Here is a 21,529-nt window from a genome sequence, read left to right on the forward strand (position 1 = left end):
AGCCTTGGCAGATATATTATCGTCAATCTATTTTTTCAGGGATATTACTTAGAGAATCAATTTAAATATCTTCAGGGAGGAGGGTAAAGTATCCAAAGTTTTAAAATCACGTTGATCTATTCGTTGGATTAAACACTATACTTTTATTAAACTTTACTTATAAAGGGATGACTACCCCCCCAGGGGCGTCCAAGTTTTTTTTGGGGGGGGGGTAAAATTTTTTTAAGGGGGGGGTAATTCAGTTTTGGGGGGGTAAAAACATTTGGGGGGGGGTAAAATGTTTTTACCCCCCCAAAAATTTTTACCCCGGGGGGTAAAAATTGCTTGGGGGGGGTAATTACCCCCCCTTAAATCTGTTGGCAGGGGTAAAATTTGTTTACCCCCCCCAAAATTTACCCCAGGGGTAAAATTTTTTTGGGGGGGTAATTTAAATTTTATTAAAAATTTAGTATTAAAAATGGGCGCGAAGCGCGCAAAAATTTTTTTTGTTAGAGATCTTTTATTTGGGGGGGGGTAAATACCCCCTCCTAAATGGTTTGGGGTGCCTACAGCACCCCCAGGGTAGGGGTAAATTTTAAATGGGGGGGGGGTAAAATGAAAAAAACTTTAAGGGGTGCCTACGGCACCCCCAAATTCGTTTGGGGGGGTAATCGCCCCATTACCCCCCCTTGGACGTCTATGCCCCCCCCTAACCAAAAAAAAAAGCTTGGACGTCCTTGATACCACGAGTTTTTATGAGGTAATTAGGTTAGGTCTGTACATCCGTAATTAATAAATTTTGTTTCATTGCAATGCATTAGTTTCAAGCTTTGCACGATCAATAGTTGGCTGGTTTTGCTGTGCTACTTATTGTTGAAATTGTACTTGGTTAGAATAAGTATAGCTAGTTTGAAGTGCATGAGAAGGCAGTGAAAAAATTCGTGCTTTACTTCAGAATATAAGAAAAGTATACATATGTGTATGTTTTTTTATTGTCTACACCTGTTCCAGTTTTACCCAGCAACCCTCCTCCCCCCCCCCCCCCTACTCTCGACCAAGTCACTATGCCCACACTCATCCACCACCCCCCATCCACTATCCACCTACCCCCAAAATTCTCCAACCCTCAACAACCCAATGTAAATTGACCGCTGTGCGAAATATGACCTGACCTTTAGCTTTCAGACAATTAATTTCATCAGTTGAACAAGACCTGGGGCAAAGGGGAAGAAAATGGAAATACTCTTCCCCTTACATTTACTACTCTAATGGTGTTTTCCAAGCCTACCCCTTTGGCTAATTATAATATGAAGAAAGGGGGAGGGGATAATTTATTTTATCCTTTGAGCCATTGTGTCACTGGCTACTCTTGCTTCTTTCTACTCTGAACTGGGCGTTGTAACAAAGCAGCAGATATTTGTTGACACTGTATAAAATGTAAATATTCCCAGCCATAGCAAGTATTTGGACATCTGTGGATTTGTCTGCAAAGTTATTCTGAGAAAGTACTTCATACTACAGAAGAAGAATTCTGATTTGTGTGCTGAAGCTACATTATTATAATTTAAGCATATTTTCCCATAGAGTAGTACTATGGATGCCTATAGAGTAGTACTATAGATGCCTATAGAGTAGTACTATAGATGCCTATGGAGTAGTACCATAGATGATGTCTGGTCAATGGAGCAGTACCATAGCTGGATGAAACAATTTTACAACAACCTGATGCTTCCTGTGGAGTAGTACCAAGAAGGAAGACAATATAATGTTGTTTATGGAGTAGTACCATAAATTCTTCTTACTAGATGAATCATAAATAAGTTAAACATGATAATAATAACATTATTTTAACAAAATGTAGCTATTAGAACAAAAACATTATTTTATTTTGTATTGTGCATGTACAATTTTAGTTATTTATGTATGGTATTTTCCTCAAGATGAAATATATCATTTAAAACACAACACTTTTATTTCATAGCTGTATTTCTTCTATTAGAAATAATTACAGAATGCTATTGTTATGTTAGTATGGATAGGATATGATAGTTCTTATTAGACTATCAACTTAAAATATTTTGCTTCGCTAATCATGAACATAATTTTCCTTATTAATATTAAATTGTCAGCTAGATTTTCTGCAAGAGAGAGAGAGGGAGGGAGATAGATAGAAAGAGAGAGAGACAGAGAGACAGAAGAGAGACAGAGAGAGACAGAGAGAGAGAGAGACAGAGAGATAGAGACAGAGAGAGAGAGACATTGAGAGAGAGAGAGAGAGAGAGAGAGAGAGAGACAGAGAGAGACAGAGAGAGAGAGAGAGAGAGAGAGAGAGAGAGAGAGAGAGAGAGAGAGAGAGAGAGAGAGAGAGAGACAGAGAGACAGAGAGAGACAGAGAGAGAGAGACAGAGAGAGAGAGAGAGACAGAGAGACAGAGAGAGACAGAGAGAGAGAGACAGAGAGAGAGAGAGAGACAGAGAGAGACAGAGAGAGACAGAGACAGAGAGAGACAGAGAGAGACAGAGAGATAGAGACAGAGAGAGACAGAGAGAGAGAGGAAAAGAGAGGACAATGAGCTGTTTAAAACACTTGTTCCCAAAGTTTTATATTCACGTTTTCTTATTCGTTGGCCAAACAACATTGGGGAATTTAAATTAAATCTGATTGGTTGGTTTATTAAATTAGGGATCTAATGTACTTTCATAATTTGTTTGGGAGAGGGTATATAATAGTTAGTTCTATGTAGCTGCACATCTTATAGACAAAAAAAAGCTTCACTACATAGAGATAAATTGTTCATGGTAATAAATGTATAGATAGATTTAATTATATCTGCGCTACTTGACTTAATTTTTAAAAGCAAAGCTTTTCTATTATAAATGTTGGTCCGTCCGTACGTAACTGATAGCTTTTTTCGTTAATTTAGGCAAGTTAGAATTGTCCTATTGATTTCAAACTTTAAATGATGATTTCAGTAGTAGTTAGGTACGATTTAGAAAGCGTAGCAACTTTATAATCGTTACCAGAATGTCCGTAAGTTCATTTTAAACATGTTGATTTTTATCTTTTTTATAAACATATTTTTATTTGATATAATCATCCGATTGATCTGAAATTTAAAGTACTGATTCCTAATACAATAAAACACAATGTTATAAGCGAAGCATCTCTATAATCAAGTCCTAAAAAAGTCAGTATGTCCTTAAACAGAATTCTGTATTTACAAAAAAAATACATATAATTTTGTCAAAACTTTTATATTTATATTTTGTAAATTCAGTTATGATACTCTATAAAAGTTAATGTTCGTCTGTCATACCGTTCCAGAGCTTCATTTTTATGGATGTTGTCATCCTTGTTCTTAAGTAAAGTGTAAATGTTGTCCTTGTTAAATGCGTCCGTGTGGTTTATTTACATAACAAATCTAAGTTGAGCAGGGATAGATCAATGAAAAAAACAATGAATTGAAGTAAAGTGTAAGCTTTTGTGTTCTTATTAAAAGCGAAGCTTTTCTATAATTAGGGTCGGCCCGTCCGTCCGTCCGTAATGGATAGCTTTTTTCGTTAATTTAGGCATGTTAGAATTGTCCTATCGATTTCAAATTTTGCATGGTTATTTAGAAAGTGTAGCAACTCTATAATCATTACCTTAATTTCCGTAGGTCCATTTTAAACATGTTGATTTTTTAACTTTTTTAACAACAAATTTTTATATGATCTGATTGATTTGATTTTTGATATATCGATTCCTGGGACAACAAAGTATAATGTTATATATGTAAGTATGTAAGTGTTAATGTCCGTTTGTCTTTCCATTTCAGTGCTTCGCTTTTATGGATGTTGTCATCCTTGTGTTAATCTATTGATTACTTGACACTTGATATACTAGCGGCTGCATACCTAAAATTTAGAAGCTTTGTATTTGAAGGGGTAGGGAGGAAACAAAATAGCATAAAACCATCCTAAAAAGTAAGACCAATGTGAAGATTCTCTAAAATAAAGAACTCAATCAGTTCGGTAGCTTTCAAAATCTTAGGTTACAAACAAAACAAGGATGACAACATCCACAAAAGTGAAGCTCTGAAACGGTAGGACAAAAGGGCATTAACACTTGTAAGGTTTTTAGAACTGAGTCATCAGAATATAAATGTATAATAGTCGAAGCAAAATTATAAGTAAATTTGTTAAAATTGCTTGATGCGGGATAATGTTTAAGGACATACTTACATTTTTATGACTTGATTATAGAGTTGCTTCGCTTATGATATTGTACTTTGTTGTCCCAGGAATCAGTATACCAAAAATCAGATCAATCGGATAATTAGATCATATTTTGTTGTTAAAAAGTGAAAAAATCAACATGTTGAAAATGGACGTACGGACATTCTGGTAACGATTATAGAGTTGCTATGCTTTCTAAATTGTACCTAACTACTACAGGGATCACCATGCAAAATTTGAAGTCGATGGGACAATTCTAACATGCCTGAATTAACGTAAAAAGCTATCCGTTACGGACGGACGGACCCTAATTATAGAAAAGCTTCGCTTTTAAAAACCTTACTACTATATTTAAAACTAGCGGCACTTGAGGAGGGGGAGTCGAATTTGATAACCCAATTTCTTATTTTAGATTTAAAAAAAAAAAGTAAAAAAAATATTTTGAGGGGTGAAATTTTTTTTTTTTGGGAGGGGGGATGCCCCCCCCCCATCATTTTTATTTGTAGTTAAAAAATAATGTTTTTTTGTTTTTTTTTGAGGGGGGGGTATTTTTCATTTTGGGGGGGGGGGTGTCCCCCCCCTTAAGAAAATAGTTATAAACCTTCCCGGACCTATGAGAAGCTACCCTGTTAAGGAGAACCCGAGCGGTTCAGCGGTTAGCGAGATCCTTCGGTACAGACAGACACACAGATACACAAACATCCTGTTACTTTAGTATAAGGATGACAGCCTCAATTGCTTTATGTCGCGCACCTGACATAGCAGCAGCATGAACCATTTTTACCATCTCTAGTTATAACGCACAGTTGGGCCAAGATTCAAACATTTTCGACAATGAGTGAGCAGATGCGTTACCGGTACAGTACATTTGCAGGTTTATTTAATAGGTTAATCAAACTAAATAATAATGAACTTATTGAAAATTCAACTTTTAGTTTTTAGAATATTAGTCTCTGTTGAAATATATAAACAATCCATATAGTCAAATAGTCATAATTAAAGCCAAAACCTAACCTAAGATTGAAAACCAAAACATGTTTTAAATGATGTTTTTTAACTTAATTTATACATTTAAACCTAACTTAGATAAAGTTTATAAATACGAGTAGACACATTTACAAATAAATGACTATTTTCTAGTGTTTGAAAATTCAAATAATACACAAATGAGTAGAATTACATCCCTATCCATTTCACACTTTACCTAACCCAAGCCAATTTTAACTCCGCCCATTTCCCTCTTAGCATTCAAAACGTTTTTAATATTGTTATATGTACATATTTAAAATTAATTATAAGATTCATTTACTAAATAATTCTTACCTTTCAGTCGCTCTAAAAAGTCGATTTTGACGGTTTTTTCGTTCCGGATATTTTTTTGTCTTTGATTACGATTAAAGAATTATGTTTAAATATTGCTAATTAAACAATTAAAACTCAAACATTTTCATTTCAGTATTTGGATTGAACTGTTTAAAGCAATATTTAAATAAAGAATAGAGAAATAATTTGATCTTCATGGGATTTCTTTTTGGTTTCTATTAACTTATTATTAAAAATAACTTTACTTTGAATTTTAGCATCTAAATAATCTATGTGTCTTCACTGTAACAGCTATCGCACTACTGTTTGACCGTAAAGATGCGCGCAGAGAAACACATACACACCACAACACACACACACACCACAACACCCACACACACCACAACACCCACACAAACATTCTCCCATGATAATATTTTCTTACACTTTTAGCAGCGAAGATACTCTATAATTCCAAACGTCTGTCTGTCTGTTTGACAAAGTGGGGAAAACATGATTTTCTCAACTCCTATATAAGATAGAAGGTTGAAACTTTTTTGACAACATTACCATCATTAAGGAGCATAATCAACTGTTAAATAGCCATGGCGGTCAGACTGCTTTTTAGCAGGTTTTTGACTATTTTTATATTTTCCCCAATATCTCTGGTGTTTATCTTTATTTTTTTATTTTTCACATGTTTCCCCATATCTTTAGTTTTCAATATTTTCAAAATTTTTGTAGTTAATCATATCAAAATTAAATTTCCTTTCGTTTACAGAAAGCATCCATGGCAGTCGGACTGCCTTTTAGCAGGGTATTGGCCAAACTTTTTTTGGATGACAGTATCAAAATATTTTTTTTCCATTGGTGAGAGCATCCGGTATGTAATTTACTTTGACTTTCAGTCTGTCAGTCATAATACAAAATGATACCCTAGTAGTTTTTACCCCTTTTCGGTCAGATTAGAAAGTCACTGTCACCAGATGTCAGATTTAAATCTGTCGCAATATGACTCTTTGTTACCACTATTCAGATATGACGAAAATTTACTAATATTCAGATTTCAATTTGTAATTTAGTGACAATATGTCAGGTTATTTTCTCATTTTTGGCGATGCAATCAAATCTGACACAATATCACCAAAAGTCATATATGATATTTAGTGAATGTAGTCAGGTTATTTTCTCATTTTTGGCGATGCAATCAAATCTGACACAATATCACCAAAAGTCATATATGATATTTAGTGAATGTAGTCAGGGTTGAGGAAATTGCCTAATCTGACACATTGTTACTGAAAGTCATATATGACATTTAGTGACATAGAGTCAGAGTTAAGGAAAATGCCTAATCTGACACTTTTTTATCAGAATTCATATATGACATTTAGTAACAAAGAGCCAGAGTTGGGGAAATTACCTAATCTGACACATTGTTATCAAAAGTCACATATGACATTTAGTGATATAGAGTCAGAGTTGGGGAAATTACCATATCTGACACATTGTTGCCAAAAGTCATATATGACATTTAGTGACATAGAGTCAGAGTTAGGGAAATTACCTTATCTGACACATTGTTACCAGAATTCATATATGACATTTAGTGACATAGAGTCAGAGTTGGAAAACTACCTAATCTGACACATTGTTACCAAAAATCATATATGACATTTAGTGACATAGAGTCAGAGTTGGGGTAAATACCATATCTGACAAATTGTTACCAAAAGTCATATATGACATTTAGTGACATAGAGTCAGAGGTGGGGAAATTACATAATCTGACGCATTGTTATCAGAATTCATATATGATATTTATTGACATAGAGTCGGAGTTGGGGAAATTACCTTATCTGACACATTGTTACCAGAATTCATATATGACATTTAGAGACATAGAGTCAGAGTTGGGGCAATTACCATATCTGACACATTGTTACCAAAAGTCATATATGACATTTAGTGACATAGAGTCAGAGTTGGTGAAATTACCTAATCTGACACATTGTTACCAAAAGTCATATATGACATTTAGTGACATAGAGTCAGAGTTGGGGAAATTACCTAATCTGACACATTGTTATCAAAAGTCATATATGACATTTAGTGACATAGAGTCAGAGTTGGGGCAATTACCTAATCTGACACATTGTTACCCGAATTCATATATGACATTTAGTGACATTGAGTCAGAGTTGGTGAAATTATCTAATCTGACACATTGTTATCAGAATTCATATATGACATTTAGTGACATAGAGGGTATTAGCAGGGTATTGGGTAAACTTTTTTTGGATGACATTAACAAAAAAAATGTTTTCACCAATGCTCTGAACATCCGGTATGTAATTTACTTTGACTTTGAGTCTGTCAGTGATCATACAAAATGATATAATGCTTAGTGTTTATTTTTTCCCAGAAATCTTTTCTTGGTTTAACAAATTTTCTTTAAATCTATTTGTATGTATTCTAATCCACAATTTTTTTCTGCTTTGTTTCTTATGTATGTTGTCATCCTTGTTACTTAGATAGATTGACTTACTAATGAAATAAGATTTATAGAAATAGAAGAGTTTCACAACTTATGGATGTTGTAATCCTTGTTTTCAAAACAAAATGAATATTGGGTGTGAGGTGGGACTCTGTCTGTCTGTCTGTCTATCTATCTGTCTGTCTGTCTGTCCGTTTTTATGTCTGTCCATCTTTCTGTCCATCTGTCTGTCCATCTGTCTATCCTTCTGTCTGTTTTTCTGTCTGTCTATTGTCTGTATATCTGTTCATGTCTGTTTGTCTGACTATTTGTGTGTCTGTCGGTCTGTCTGTCTGTCCGTATGTCTGTTCGTCTGTCTGTCCATCTTTCTGTCCATCTGTCTGTCCATCTGTCTATCCTTCTGTCTGTTTTTCTGTCTGTCTATTGTCTGTATGTCTGTTCATCTGTTTCAATTAGAAAATAGTCAATTTCTTATATTTGGAAAAATATTAAATAATGTTTATGTGATATAGATTTTAAAAAAATACTTCATAATAATTTTTCAAAAAGTCTACAAGACAACCTTTTCTCCACTTTAACTGGCTCAAAAGTTCTCTTTCCGCTTTGGAATTTATTTTTAAAAGCAAAGCTTCTCTACAAGTAGCTACCAAAAAATCCTCTGTTCATCAGTCTGTCCATGTGTTTGCTGTCTGTTTGACCATATGTCTGTAGGTATGTCCGTCTGTTTGTCTGTATATAAAGGGTGTTTTTTTTTCATAAAATCTTTATTTTTGGTCTAAAATTGATAAAAGTTAATATAAATCATCCTTATTTATTTACAAAAACATACAATAGTCGTTTAAGTTATTTGCTTCCCTCCATTGGCAACCACAGCTTGGCATCTGGAAGATATGGAGGAAATAAGCCTACGGCACAGTGCCTTGTTGTCATGGATAAGATCTCCATACTTTAGTTATCTCCCTTTTAAGTTAGGCCAGATTAGTGCAATCAATTTTGGCCACCCTTTCCTTAACGATGCCCCAGACGTTCTCAATTGGCCACACATCTGAAAATTTGGGTCATTGTATGTGATGGTCAATCCTTCTGGAAAAACAAGCATCTACAGTTTCCAGAGCACAAGCGCTCCTGTGGATGGAAGCAGGGTCATCTTGCCATATGGCATCGCCACTGGGAAACAGCTCATGTACAGCAGGCAGAGCATACTCTTTCACAAGGTTGGCATACAGCACTCCTGTCATATGTTTGGGTGAATCGGAATAGTTTTTCTTAAAGTCACTCATGGCTACAGGTGCTCTAGCAGGTACCAATTCTCTCAAGAATACTAAATTTTTCTTCTTGTGACTCCAAGACATCACCTGCTTCATTTCTTGACATTGTCCAGACTATATCATTCTTAGAATTTCTAGAGGGATGTATCCTGATCTTGGCACTAAAGTCAGTATTGACCAGAAAGCCAAGATTTGTATTGGATCTGACACATTTAAAATTTTTTAACATCCAGGTAGAGAAATTCACTCTTCGCTCCATATGGCTTTGGTTACTCTTCTGTGTTTTATACCTATGTAAGGATTTAGCTCCTTGTTTCTTTAAAACATTTCGAACTGTATTATAGCTAACCCCTACCCTAGCACCAACAGGTCTGAGTCCCCTGTGCCTCTTGTTCAGGGCCAAAGAATGAATCTCTGCCTGCTTTGCACCTGGAATGTTAGGCCTGCCATAATTGCCAGCATAAAGGGTAACGTCAATTCCACTCTTAAACTTTTTTACTTGATACAAAACAAAGCTTTTCAGATTGTTTGCCTTGATATTTGTAAGATCTACAACCTGTTTTCCTTCTTTGAGCCAATTACGCACATCTGCAGGTTCTGCCTCAAGGTATTTCTCCATGTAAGCCTGGATTTGACGTTTAAGTTGAAACTTTAATTTAATTATAAAGTAGCTTTACTACTAAAAACACGCTGCTTGTCAATGGAGAGTGATAGGTTCAAATCATAGTTAGGTACGCTTCATAACTAAAGACGTTAAAATTTATCCATTGTTGTTGGACCTGGCATTTGAGTGTCATGTCTACACATTTCCTCACTGATCCACTGGTGGACAGACAGAAAAAGTAAATTATAGAGTAGCTATGTTATGAATAAAATACCAAGTAGCTTTGCTGCTATTAATGAAGAACAATAGCTAAAAAATAAAAATCTAGATAAAAAAAATGAAAGACCGACAAAATATCCTTTTCAGTAGTGAGGTTACTGTAAATTTCACATTATCTATGTGTTTTTCTGAGCAACATTCAGTCTGTATTCATTACAGCCTTTTCTCAGCCTTTATTTAAGATAGACAGCTAAAATTTTCTGTTAAGATTCAAAGACCTATGCACATTTTTCCAATCTGTATGTTACTCCTCAGACCTCAAAAGTCAAAACTACTAATTTTTAAAAGGTTTCTTTGCTTTTTTTTTTAAAGCTAACGGCTTTCAATGTGCTGTGATACTTTTGGAATTTGTCATGCTTACAAATCTTAGTATGTTTCAATCTTTTAAGATTGATTTATAAAAAATAAGGATAACTCTATTAGTAAAATAAACAGTAACAAGATGTTTCAGTCCACAGGGGGAGCATAGGCCCATGACAATTTGTCAGTGTTTCTGTGACAATGTGGCTATTTTATGGTTATGGGGTAGAATTGTAATTTCACCAACTCTAATAACAATGTGTCAGATTAGGTAGTTTTCTCAACTCTGACTCTATGTCACTAAATGTCATATATGAATTCTGGTAAGAATGTGTCAGATTAGATAATTTCCCCAACTCTGACTCTTTGTCACTAAATGTCACATATGAATTTTGGTAACAATGTGTCAGATATGGTAATTGCCCCAACTCTGACTCTTTGTCACTAAATGTCCTATATGATTTTTGTAACAATGTGTCAGATTAGGTAGTTTTCTCAACTCTAACTCTATGTCACTAAATGTCATATATGATTTTTTGTAACAATGTGTCAGATTAGGTAACTTCCCCAACACTGACTCTATGTCACTAAATGTCATATATGACTTTTAGTAAGAATGTGTCAGATTAGGTAACTTCCCCAACTCTGACTCTATGTCACTAAATGTCATATATGACTATTGGTAACAATGTGCCAGATTAGGTATATTCCTGAACTATGACTTTATGTCACTAAATGTCATATATGACTTTTGGTAATAATGTGTCAGATAAGGTAATTTCCCCAACTCTGACTCTATGTCACTAAATGTCATATATGACTTTTGGTAACAATGTGTCAGATTAGGTAATTTCCCCAACTCTGACTCTATGTCACTAAATGTCATATATGACTTTTGGTAATAATGTGTCAGATTAGGTAATTTTCTCAACTCTGACTCTATGTCACTAAATGTCATATCTGACTTTTGGCAACAATGTGTCAGATTAGGTAATTTTCTCAACTCTGACTCTATTTCACTAAATGTCATATATGACTTTTGGTAACAATGTGTCAGATATTGTGATTGCCCCAACTCTGACTCTATGTCACTAAATGTCATATATGAATTCTGGTAACAATGTGTCAGATAAGGTAATTTCCCCAACTCTGACTCTATCTCACTAAATGTCATATATGACTTTTGGTAACAATGTGTCAGATATGGTAATTGCCCCAACTCTGACTCTATGTCACTAAATGTCATATATGAATTCTGATAACAATGTGTCAGATATGGTAATTGCCCCTACTCTACTCTTTGTCACTAAATATCATATATGACCTTTGGTGATATTGTGTCAGATTGGGTAATTTCCTCAACTCTGACTCTATGTCACTAAATGTCATATATGACTTTTAGTAACATTGTGTCAGATTAGGTAATTTCCCCAACTCTGACTCTATGTAACAAAATGTCATATATGACTTTTAGTGATATTGTGTCAGATTAGGTAATTTCCCCAACTCTGACTCTATGTCACTAAATGTCATATATGACTTTTAGTGATATTGTGTCAGATTAGGTAATTTTCTCAACTCTGACTCTATTTCACTAAATGTCATATATGACTTTTGGCAATAATGTGTCAGATTAGGTAATTTCCCCAACTCTGACTCTATGTCACTAAATGTCATATATGACTTTTGGTGATATTTTGTCAGATTTGTTTGCATTGCCAAAAATGAGAAAATAACCAGACATAATGTCACTAAATTTCAGATTGAAATCTGAACTTTGGTCAAATTTTGTCATATCTGAACTTTGGTAACAAAGAGTCATATTGAGACAGATTTAAATCTGAATTCTAGTGACTGTGGATTTCTAATCTGACCGAAAAGGGGTAAAAACTACTAGGGACAGTAAGGCTTTCAAAAATATTGACATCCACTGGAATAAAACGGTTACTTGATCATATTGAAAAATCATGTATTGTATCGTAATTCAGATTATTTTCACTGAATAATAAAATAAAGTTTTTTAACCTTTGTTTCCATGGGACAAACAAATCTGGAATTGATATTATAATTTTATTAACCGCAGAAAGATGGCTATAATATGATGCGATTCCTAGTCATATGTAATTTATTTTTCATTGTATCTTAGTTGGTCTTGCAATGGAGTAAATCTACCACTTGATATACTAATCAAATAAGGCTACAAAAGAAAAACACATTTTATTGGGTTATTATTTCATTCATTTCTAAAATTTAATTTTCTTGACAACTATTTCCATTTAAATACTATCTTTTCTCTGGTTTTTATGGCTTTTTTATTTTATTCTATTTTTTCAGAAATTGGACCCTCCAACACTGCAATGGCTTTTTAAATGCTTAATAGAATTATACCAACTGCAAATTACACATGTAAAGAAATATGACTTTGAAATAAAATTGATACGATTTTAATTTTTTTTAATGATACATTTTTTTGGTGATATTGGTCAATTCTATGTATTAAGAAGAATATGTTTTTGGGTCTGTAGCTTAAGATTTTATAACTATTAGACTTATAAAGTTCTATATTGGGTCTTTGGATGGTTTCAGCATATTTTTCGGCTATCCTTACCCTTTGCATACACGGATATCAATAAAGGAATAGTTATTTCTCGCATCGTATTATAAACGGCTTTCCGCGGATATGGAATGTACAATTATAAGATTAAAACCACCCTGAGGTTCCGAAGGCATGGGCTAAAAAAACTAGTTTTAATCTTATGATTGTACATTTTTATATTCATAGAAAGCTTGATATAATACGATGCTAGACACAGTTTTTTCGTATGAATGAGAACCGGTTCCTATCCACCGGATTCGAATGAATACAGCCAATGAAGGACAATTTGGCTGTAGATATGGTTTAATAAAGAGGTATAGCAGTGCAGTAGTAAATGAGTGTAAAACATACGTGGATATTATGACAGGGGAATAATTATCAATTAGATTGCTATCTCCCCTATTGGTCAGTTAGTTCATTTAATAGGAGGGTAGGTGATAGTGTAAAGGGAGGGATCGTTATTTTAGCCAGCTGCAAGTTTCATTTTATTATGCAGTACATGATAATCTGCTATAAGAACCAAGTAAAAATAAATCAATTTTGTATTTTTTGGCTTTTAAAAATTTATGAAAACAGGTAATTGCTTATTTTGTCAGGTTCATACTTTACATATGATGGATACTGATAAAGCTTCCAGAGGCCGAAGCTTGCACATTAAGCTATTATGACATATACAGTATAAACAGTAGCGAAGATTGTCTACACTCAGGACAAGTTCGTCCGTACATTCACTTGGATCTGGTAGTTTGATTAGGTAAGTATGTTATTATTGTCCTATGGAAATTTCAAACCCTGCATCATGTTTTTCTGCAACAAAATCAAGTAAAATAAGTTTAAGTTTAATGAATCTAAAATTGTATAATAATCAATTTCCAGTAGGACTTTGATAAAAAACTTTTCCAATTTTTCATATATACATACAAGACCATGCAGTAATTAACCGCAGTAACAGGAAAATTTGCTAAAAAACAATATAGGTTCTCAGATTTAAGGTTATTCTTTATTGTTACAGGAATTATTGTAAAAGGTTTCAACTTTATAGAACTATTCTAATATGCATAATTTACTTTCATTGCAATCTGTGCAACCACAAAGACAGACGGACATACAATGAACTCTAAATTTAGAAAAGCTTTGCTTTATATTTTTAATGAAATAACAATATAAGCAAGGATGACAACATCCACGAAAGCGAAGCTCTGAAACGGTATACCAGATGAATATTACTCTTGTATCGAGTGTCAAAATTGTATATACAAAATATAAATATACATGTTTAGACAAAATTATAAGTACATTTTTTGCAAAACTTTTTAAATACAGAATACTGTTTAAGGACATAATGACCTTTTTAGGACTTTATTATAGATATGATTCGCTCATAATATTGTACCTTATTGTAATAGAAATAGTACTCCAAAAATCAGATTAATCGGATGATTATATCACATAAAAACTGTTTTTAAAAAAGTTAAAAATTAACCTGTTTAAAACGGACGTACGGACATTCTGGTAAAATTTATAGAGTTGCTACACTTTCTAAATCGTAATTAACTACTAAAAGAATCACCATGCAAAGTTTGAAATCGATAGGAAAATTATAATATGCCTAACTTAACGAAAAAAGCCAACCGTTACGTACGGACGGACGTACGGACCAACCCTAATTATAGAAAAGCTTCGAATAAGAAAAAGTTATCATAAACCTTTGGGGACTAGTGTAATAACAGCCTAATGCCCGCTCCCTCCCTGGAATAGCCTAAAAAATGTAAAATTCAAAAATAATGTGTTTGTGTGTCCTTTTAAGTAGATATATATTTGCGGTGCAAAGGTTAAGTAGTATTCAGAATACTTCTCATTAACCTCTTTTAGATGCGCAGCTGCTCTTTATTTTGTCCTTGTCATTTTTTAAAAGCGAAGCATTTCTATAGTTAGAGTCGGTCCGTCCGTAACGGATAGATTTTTTTGTTAATTTAGGCGCGTTAGAATTGTCCCATCGACTTAGATTTTGCATGGTGATCCCTGTAGTAGTTAGGTACAATTTAGAAAGCGTAACAACTCTATAATCGTTGGCAGAATGTCCGTACGTACATTTTCAACATGTTGATTTTTTCACTTTTTTAACAACAAACTTTTATATGATCTAATTATCCGATTGGTCTGAGTTTTGGTATACTGATTCCTGGGACAACAAAGTACAGTATTATAAGCGAAGCAACTCAATAATCAAGTCCTAATGTAAGTATGTCCTAAGACATTATCCTGCATCAAGCTATTTTTCAACAAATTTACTTACAATTTTGCTTCGACTCTTATACATTTATATTTTGATTATTCAGTTCTGACACCATGCAAGTGTTAATGCCCTTTTGTCCTACCATTTCAGAGCTTCGCTTTTATCGATGATGTCATCCTTGTTGAAAACGTCATCAACTGCAAAAATTACAGTATGTCTTTTTGGATGTAAAGATATTTATCATTGGGCTCTTTTAAATGCGCAAAATTCTTATCAGTATGCCCGTCTTTCTGTCTGTCTGAATACTATCATTAAACTCTTTCAAATTTGCATCCACTCTTCAATTTATTCTTGTTAGTATGTCTGTCTTTCTGTCTGTCTGAATACTATCATTAAACTCTTTTAAATTTGCAACCACTTTTTAATTCATTTTTTCATTTCAACATGAAAATAATATTTTATTCTTTTAGGTCTGTACAATGATATTTTACGAAGATTTCCTTTACATTTATAGGAACATTTCGTCATTTTTATATTTTAAGAATAACAACACAGCAAATATGATATATTTGACGTTATTTGTCAACAAGAGTTTATGACAATTTTTATATTGTTTTTTTTTATTAAATTTTAAGAATAAAGAAATAAAACAGTCTAGAAATTATCAATTGATATACAAATAAATTAGATAGTATTATCTTTAGATTCTAAATTAGTTTTTTAAAAAGTACTTTATAATTTGGATATTAAAGAAAATTATAATATAAAGAAATGTACGGTAATTTGTCAGTCAAACTTTAAACGCGTAACGAATAGTTACAAATAATTCATAAATTAATTAAAATAAAAATGTATATTCTGTTATTGTTATTGTGTGTTAACGCTGACGAAGAACATATTGAGTTCGAACCCTTCCCGGATTATTATGCTATGTTGAATGTAAGTGTTTTTTTATGTTAGTCAAAGGTTGCGTGTTTTTATTAAATTTAATTTATATTTTATTGTTAACAGCAAAGATTTTCTATAATTAGGGTTTGTCCCTGCATCCGTCCGTCCATGAATGTTTGCTCTATTCGTTAATTTAAATAGGTTAGAAATGTCCTATCGATTTCAAACTTTGCATGAGGATTCCTGCAGTAGTTGGGTACGATATAGAAATCTTAGCAGCTTTATAATCGTTTGCAGAAAGTCTGTATGTTCATTTAAAACCTGCTGATTTTTTACTTTTTGTTAACAAGTTTTAGTATGAAAATTTATCAGATTAAAGGTATAATCTAATAAACGAAGCCTCTCTATAATTAAGTCCTAATTATGCAAGTATGTCCTTTAACACTATCACGTACTTTGTTAACAAAATTACTTACAATTTTATTAAGTTTAAGCAATAATATTGTTCATTTATAGTTCTGACACACTACAAGTGTTAATGTTTGTTTGTCCTTCCATTTCCGAGCTTTGCTTTTATGGATGTTGTCAACTTGTCATCCTTGTTTTGATATATTTCTCTGTAATCTCCAAACTTTTTTTTTCTCCAAATTTATCTAGTCTCTCTATTTTTAATTGGCGTCTATAATACCATGTAGCTTAATGTCGGTCCATCCGTCCGTCTGAAGCTCAAGATATTGGTAACCACTGAACTGAATTTATTTTACTCTTCAGGGAATATATCTACTGGTCCCGATGTGGTTTTAGGCTATTTCTGTGCTGTAACTATAGGGTTGTGGGTTGTCAAATTTTCGCTAGATTGACAGAATCACTGTCCTTGTCCCTTGTCCTTGGCCTGTCTGTATTTAATTCCTAATTGCTTTTTAAAAAGCGAAGCCTTTTTGTAATTATGGTCGATCCGTCCGTCAGAGATTTTTCTTCGCTAATATAGGCATGTTAGAATTGTTCGATTTCAAACTTTGCATGGTGATTCCTTTAGTAGTTGGGTACGATTTAGAAAGCGTAGCAACTCTATAATCATTACCAGAATGTCTGTACGTCCATTTTAAACTTGTTGATTTTTAACTTTATAATTTTTTATTAGATTATCATCAGATTGATTTAATTTTTGGAGTACTGATTGAATTATAGTATTATAATAAGGTACAATATTACATGCGAAGCATCTCTATAATAAAAGTCCTTAAAATGTCATTGTACTGAAACAGAATTCTGTATTTAAGAAGTTTTGCAACAAATATACGTATAATTTTTGCAAAACTCTTATATTTTTATTTTGTAAATTCAGTTCTGACACTTATAATGAGTTAATCTTCGTCTGTCATACCGTTTAAAAGCTTCGCTTTTATGGATGTTGTATCCTTGTTATATTAGGATTAATTAGGCTTTTAGTATTTAATATGCTTCGCTGAAATTATTAGGGTATCTTTAACCTTTTATTATTTACTTTATCGAGGCAATACTCCATTAAATGGCTGGGTTCATATTATATTTATTATTTTTAAGGTAAGTCACGAGGCCAGTATGAAAGAGATTAAGAGCAGTTTCCGTAAACTTGCCATGAAGTTCCATCCTGACAAAAACAAGACTGAAGGCGCTGAGGTAAATATATAATCATGGGTATCGTTATTACATGCTAAGTTTCCTTAGTTACATTCTAAAAAAAAGACTGAATGATGCGAGGTAAAAACATATATATGGTATGGGTATTATTTTGTTTAAAGCCTAGTTTCCCTATTTCGTAGACGGAACACTGTTACCGTCAAGTAAAAATTTCCTCACTTTTCAGAAAGTTTGATCCTCGTGCAAATGTGAATTTGTTATCTTTGGTAAATATTTTATGTCAATTTGTCTTGCAAGGTTTCGTGAGTTTATATTCTTTTTTAATGTCTTGTTATAATTTTCTTTCATTTTACGACAATTTAACATTTCAATAGCTACTGTGAAAATGCGACGAAACCAGCAACTTCGTTTTCTTTCCATGAAATGTTATCAGTTTTTTAAATGATTATTTATAATTATGCACCACTAATTGTAACGTATAATTACATTATATTTTGAGGTTGTGTTTCAAGAATTGAGCGAGGCATATTCTATACTTGGGGACGTTGAGAAGAAAGCTGAATATGATCAACTTTTCAAACACTTCTATGATCTAGAGGTATCAATTTTTAATAGCCAAGCTTTTTTATTATGGTTTGTCGTTACATTCGGTCGTTCGCTTTGTCAATATTGTCTAATGGAATTAAACTGGGCATGTGTGATTCTTGTAATAGTTGTATATCCTAATATATTAAGTAGCAAGATTTTTTGGTCTGAAGCATAAGATCTCAATAACTACAGAACTAATTTAGTTCTTCCTTTTAAGGAATCTTCAAATATTTCCTTAGTTTGTTTTAGGCCATTTTCTGCCTCTTCTATAATCTTTTCATACGTGCCCTAGATGCTAGGGACGCCGCCACTAGTGATTTATAATATATAAAGTAGCAATTGTAAAATTGTTACTATAACGTCTGTAAGTCCATCAAAAAATGCGGATCTTAAAAAGGAACTATGCAGCGGCTTTTGTATTATTTTTAGAGAAGCCTTTGAAAGTTTATTTTAGGTTAGGAGAATTGCCCAGGCGTGTTAGAGCCCTCTGCAGGGGTTTAATTGAAATAGGAGAAAAGCTACTGTAAATATACGACGAAACCCGCTACATAGTTTTCTTTTTATGATCCAAAAATGCTAATCTACATTATTGTATTTTAAGTAGAATTATTATTAGGTGTTTTAAAGGTATACCTATTAATATTTGGCAAGTTCTTGATTGATAAAAAATGAGCTTAGATTTTTAAATGTCGTTATGTTTTCATATTCTATAATATGTACTTTTCAGCATGAAGACTCTGATCAGAAACCCTCCAGTGAAGCTGAGAAACCAGCAGAGCCTAAACCTCAGCCTAGGGAATCTTCACAACAAACTAAAGAGAAATCTCAAGATTCTACAAAGAAGCCTGATAATAAAAAGGTGGGAAGCAAGCTTTTGATTTAAAATATGGTTTAGTATGTCTAAGTAGTGCTGCAATAATCCTTTAACAATGCTAATTTATGATTTTAATGCTTCTCCCTTCTTAAGAGTTGAAAGTGAGTCCTATTTTATAAAGTAGTAAGCTTTTTTATGTCTCTAGGGAAGTGCCTTGTTAACCTCTTAACAGATATGGGTTTCCTTCAGTGGAGGTCCAGGAAATTTTCAATATTATTATTGGAGAAGGTGGAAAAAATTATAGTATTAATAACCTTTTTATATTTTAATTCAGGAGTCTGGTATCTACTCTCCCCCCCCCCCCCTTCTTTTATAGTAAATGTCCTATAGTATGGAAGTATTAGATTTAAATTTTAATATTGTTTTAGGAGTTTGCTAAAGAGAAACCAGAGACTTCCAATAAAGATGAATCTGAAGACTTGCCTGACGACTTTAAGAATCTTAAAGGTGAACATGAGGAGTTGGATGATGAGACCTTGTTCAAAGTTCTCAAGTTCTTGGCAGAGAATGATTATATCATCACTAAGAGAACTAGAAGAGTTCCAGCTCAACCAACTTCAGAACAATTCAATCAAAGGTAAAAATTTACTACAGAAGCTTCTCTATAAGTTGTCCTTGTGTGCCAGCAATAAAAGGCGAAGGAGGTAGGTTGTGCTAAAATTCGGTAAAGGTGTCCGTTTAAAGACTTAAAAACCGTAGAACTAAAATATTCCCTAAATATGTGTATTCCTTATTGAAAAGAACTAGGGTCGATTTTTTAAAAATAACATCAATTTTATTTGTTAAGACTGATTTTAAGCCTCAATATTCACACCTTTATGGAATTTTAATTCAACCTACCTCCCCCTTTATTTTTTTTTATTTTAAGGTGCCTAGTTAAGCCTCCCCCCAGTCTAATATAGATTAAAAATGATTGTTTAATTCTGCCGGTTAGGTTAGGGTCTCTCATGGGAGTTTAGCATAGTAAACAAAACCTTATATTTTAGTCTGGGATTTCCTTCTAGATCATATTTAGTTCTTTTTAAATTTGTTCCTTAATTTAGGCCCCAACATGAGAGCCGTAGCCGTAGGTCAACAGAGTCTGGAGACGGTCACAGAAACTATACAGAGCACAAGACTACCTCTAGCGGTCATGGTGGACACAAAGCTCATGGTCATAGTGGGCATAATTATCCTGGTGGTCACAAGGGTCATGACCATGCATGGACTAATGCACATCAACATAAACCAAGGTACTTTTTAAAAAGACATGGAGGTGTGTTATTGTTTTCGATCTTTTTGCATGGTTAAATCTCTTGGAAGGGTGGCGGTACTCTCTCCCAAAATAATTACAAAATTTTCCAGGACTTATGGGAAGCTATACTGTAAAGGAGAACCATATCTGTCCAGCGGTTATTTGTATTGCTTTAAGCCGCCTTCTTCAGCAAAAAAATTGTTTTTTTTAAAATTTCAAATAAATTTGCAAGTAATAGCGCTCTTATTTATTTATTTCAGAGCTGAGCATCAGAATTCCAGGTACAGCCAGCAATTCCATGGATCTGAACAGGTGTACTGCAGATCCACAACCAGATGGGAAGGAAATGTTAAGATAACCAGCAAAACTTGCTATTAAAATGTATATATAAATGTTATTTAAACTATCTTGTTATGCAATTATTATAAAAATTTACATATTGACTAAAAGAAACTTATTTTTATGACTTGTCCTATATTGGATTTTATGTATAATAAATCTATTAATAAATTATAGTTTTACTTTTATCTGCGTGCGATATTTTGAAAGCAGATTTTTTTTGCTGGTAGTTTTTTTAGCTCAGATCCTGTAATATTAATATGCCTGTACATCACTCCGCATGATTGAGACTATATTGTTAATGTACTGTAGTTGGCAAAGTTTCGTGATTTTAAATCTGGCTATTTTTTTCTGTTCCTATTTCAAATTGAAATCTTTAATAGTTATTTCTCGTATCGTATTATAAACTGCTTTGTACAATTATAAGATTAAAACTAGTTTTTTTTTTAGCCCCGAGGTGCTAAACGGCTTTCCGCGGATATAGAATGTACAATTGTAAGATTAAAACTAGTTTTTTTAGCCCCGAGGTGCGTAGAAAACTGGATATAATACGATGCTAGACATAGTTTTTTCGTATGGATGAGAACCGGTTTCTATCTACCGGATTCGAATGAATACGAGAAAAATTTATAATAGTCTGCTTCGCCCCTTGACTATATGAGCTTAATAGGGAATGGGAAGTATTTAAATCGGCTTGCAAAAAATACA

General features: G+C 33.2%; 1 protein-coding gene across 1 annotated transcript in view; it reads left to right on the forward strand.

The window, feature by feature from the left end:
• The window catches only part of LOC145322890 (uncharacterized), a 40,314-nt gene extending 19,321 nt beyond the window's left edge, over nt 1–20,993 (forward strand). The window contains exons 2-8 of the mRNA XM_080165233.1: nt 16,133–16,217; nt 17,730–17,825; nt 18,286–18,384; nt 19,102–19,233; nt 19,617–19,825; nt 20,292–20,480; nt 20,743–20,993. Of these exons, the coding sequence (XP_080021359.1) occupies nt 16,133–16,217; nt 17,730–17,825; nt 18,286–18,384; nt 19,102–19,233; nt 19,617–19,825; nt 20,292–20,480; nt 20,743–20,860 (928 nt within the window). The 3' untranslated portion in view covers nt 20,861–20,993. The remainder of the gene's footprint in view (nt 1–16,132; nt 16,218–17,729; nt 17,826–18,285; nt 18,385–19,101; nt 19,234–19,616; nt 19,826–20,291; nt 20,481–20,742) is intronic.
• The last annotated feature ends 536 nt before the right edge of the window (nt 20,994–21,529 follow it).

This window comes from Acartia tonsa, chromosome 6 (assembly GCF_053477335.1).
Source record: "Acartia tonsa isolate MP-2025a chromosome 6, ASM5347733v1, whole genome shotgun sequence".
NCBI classification, from domain to species: domain Eukaryota; kingdom Metazoa; phylum Arthropoda; class Copepoda; order Calanoida; family Acartiidae; genus Acartia; species Acartia tonsa.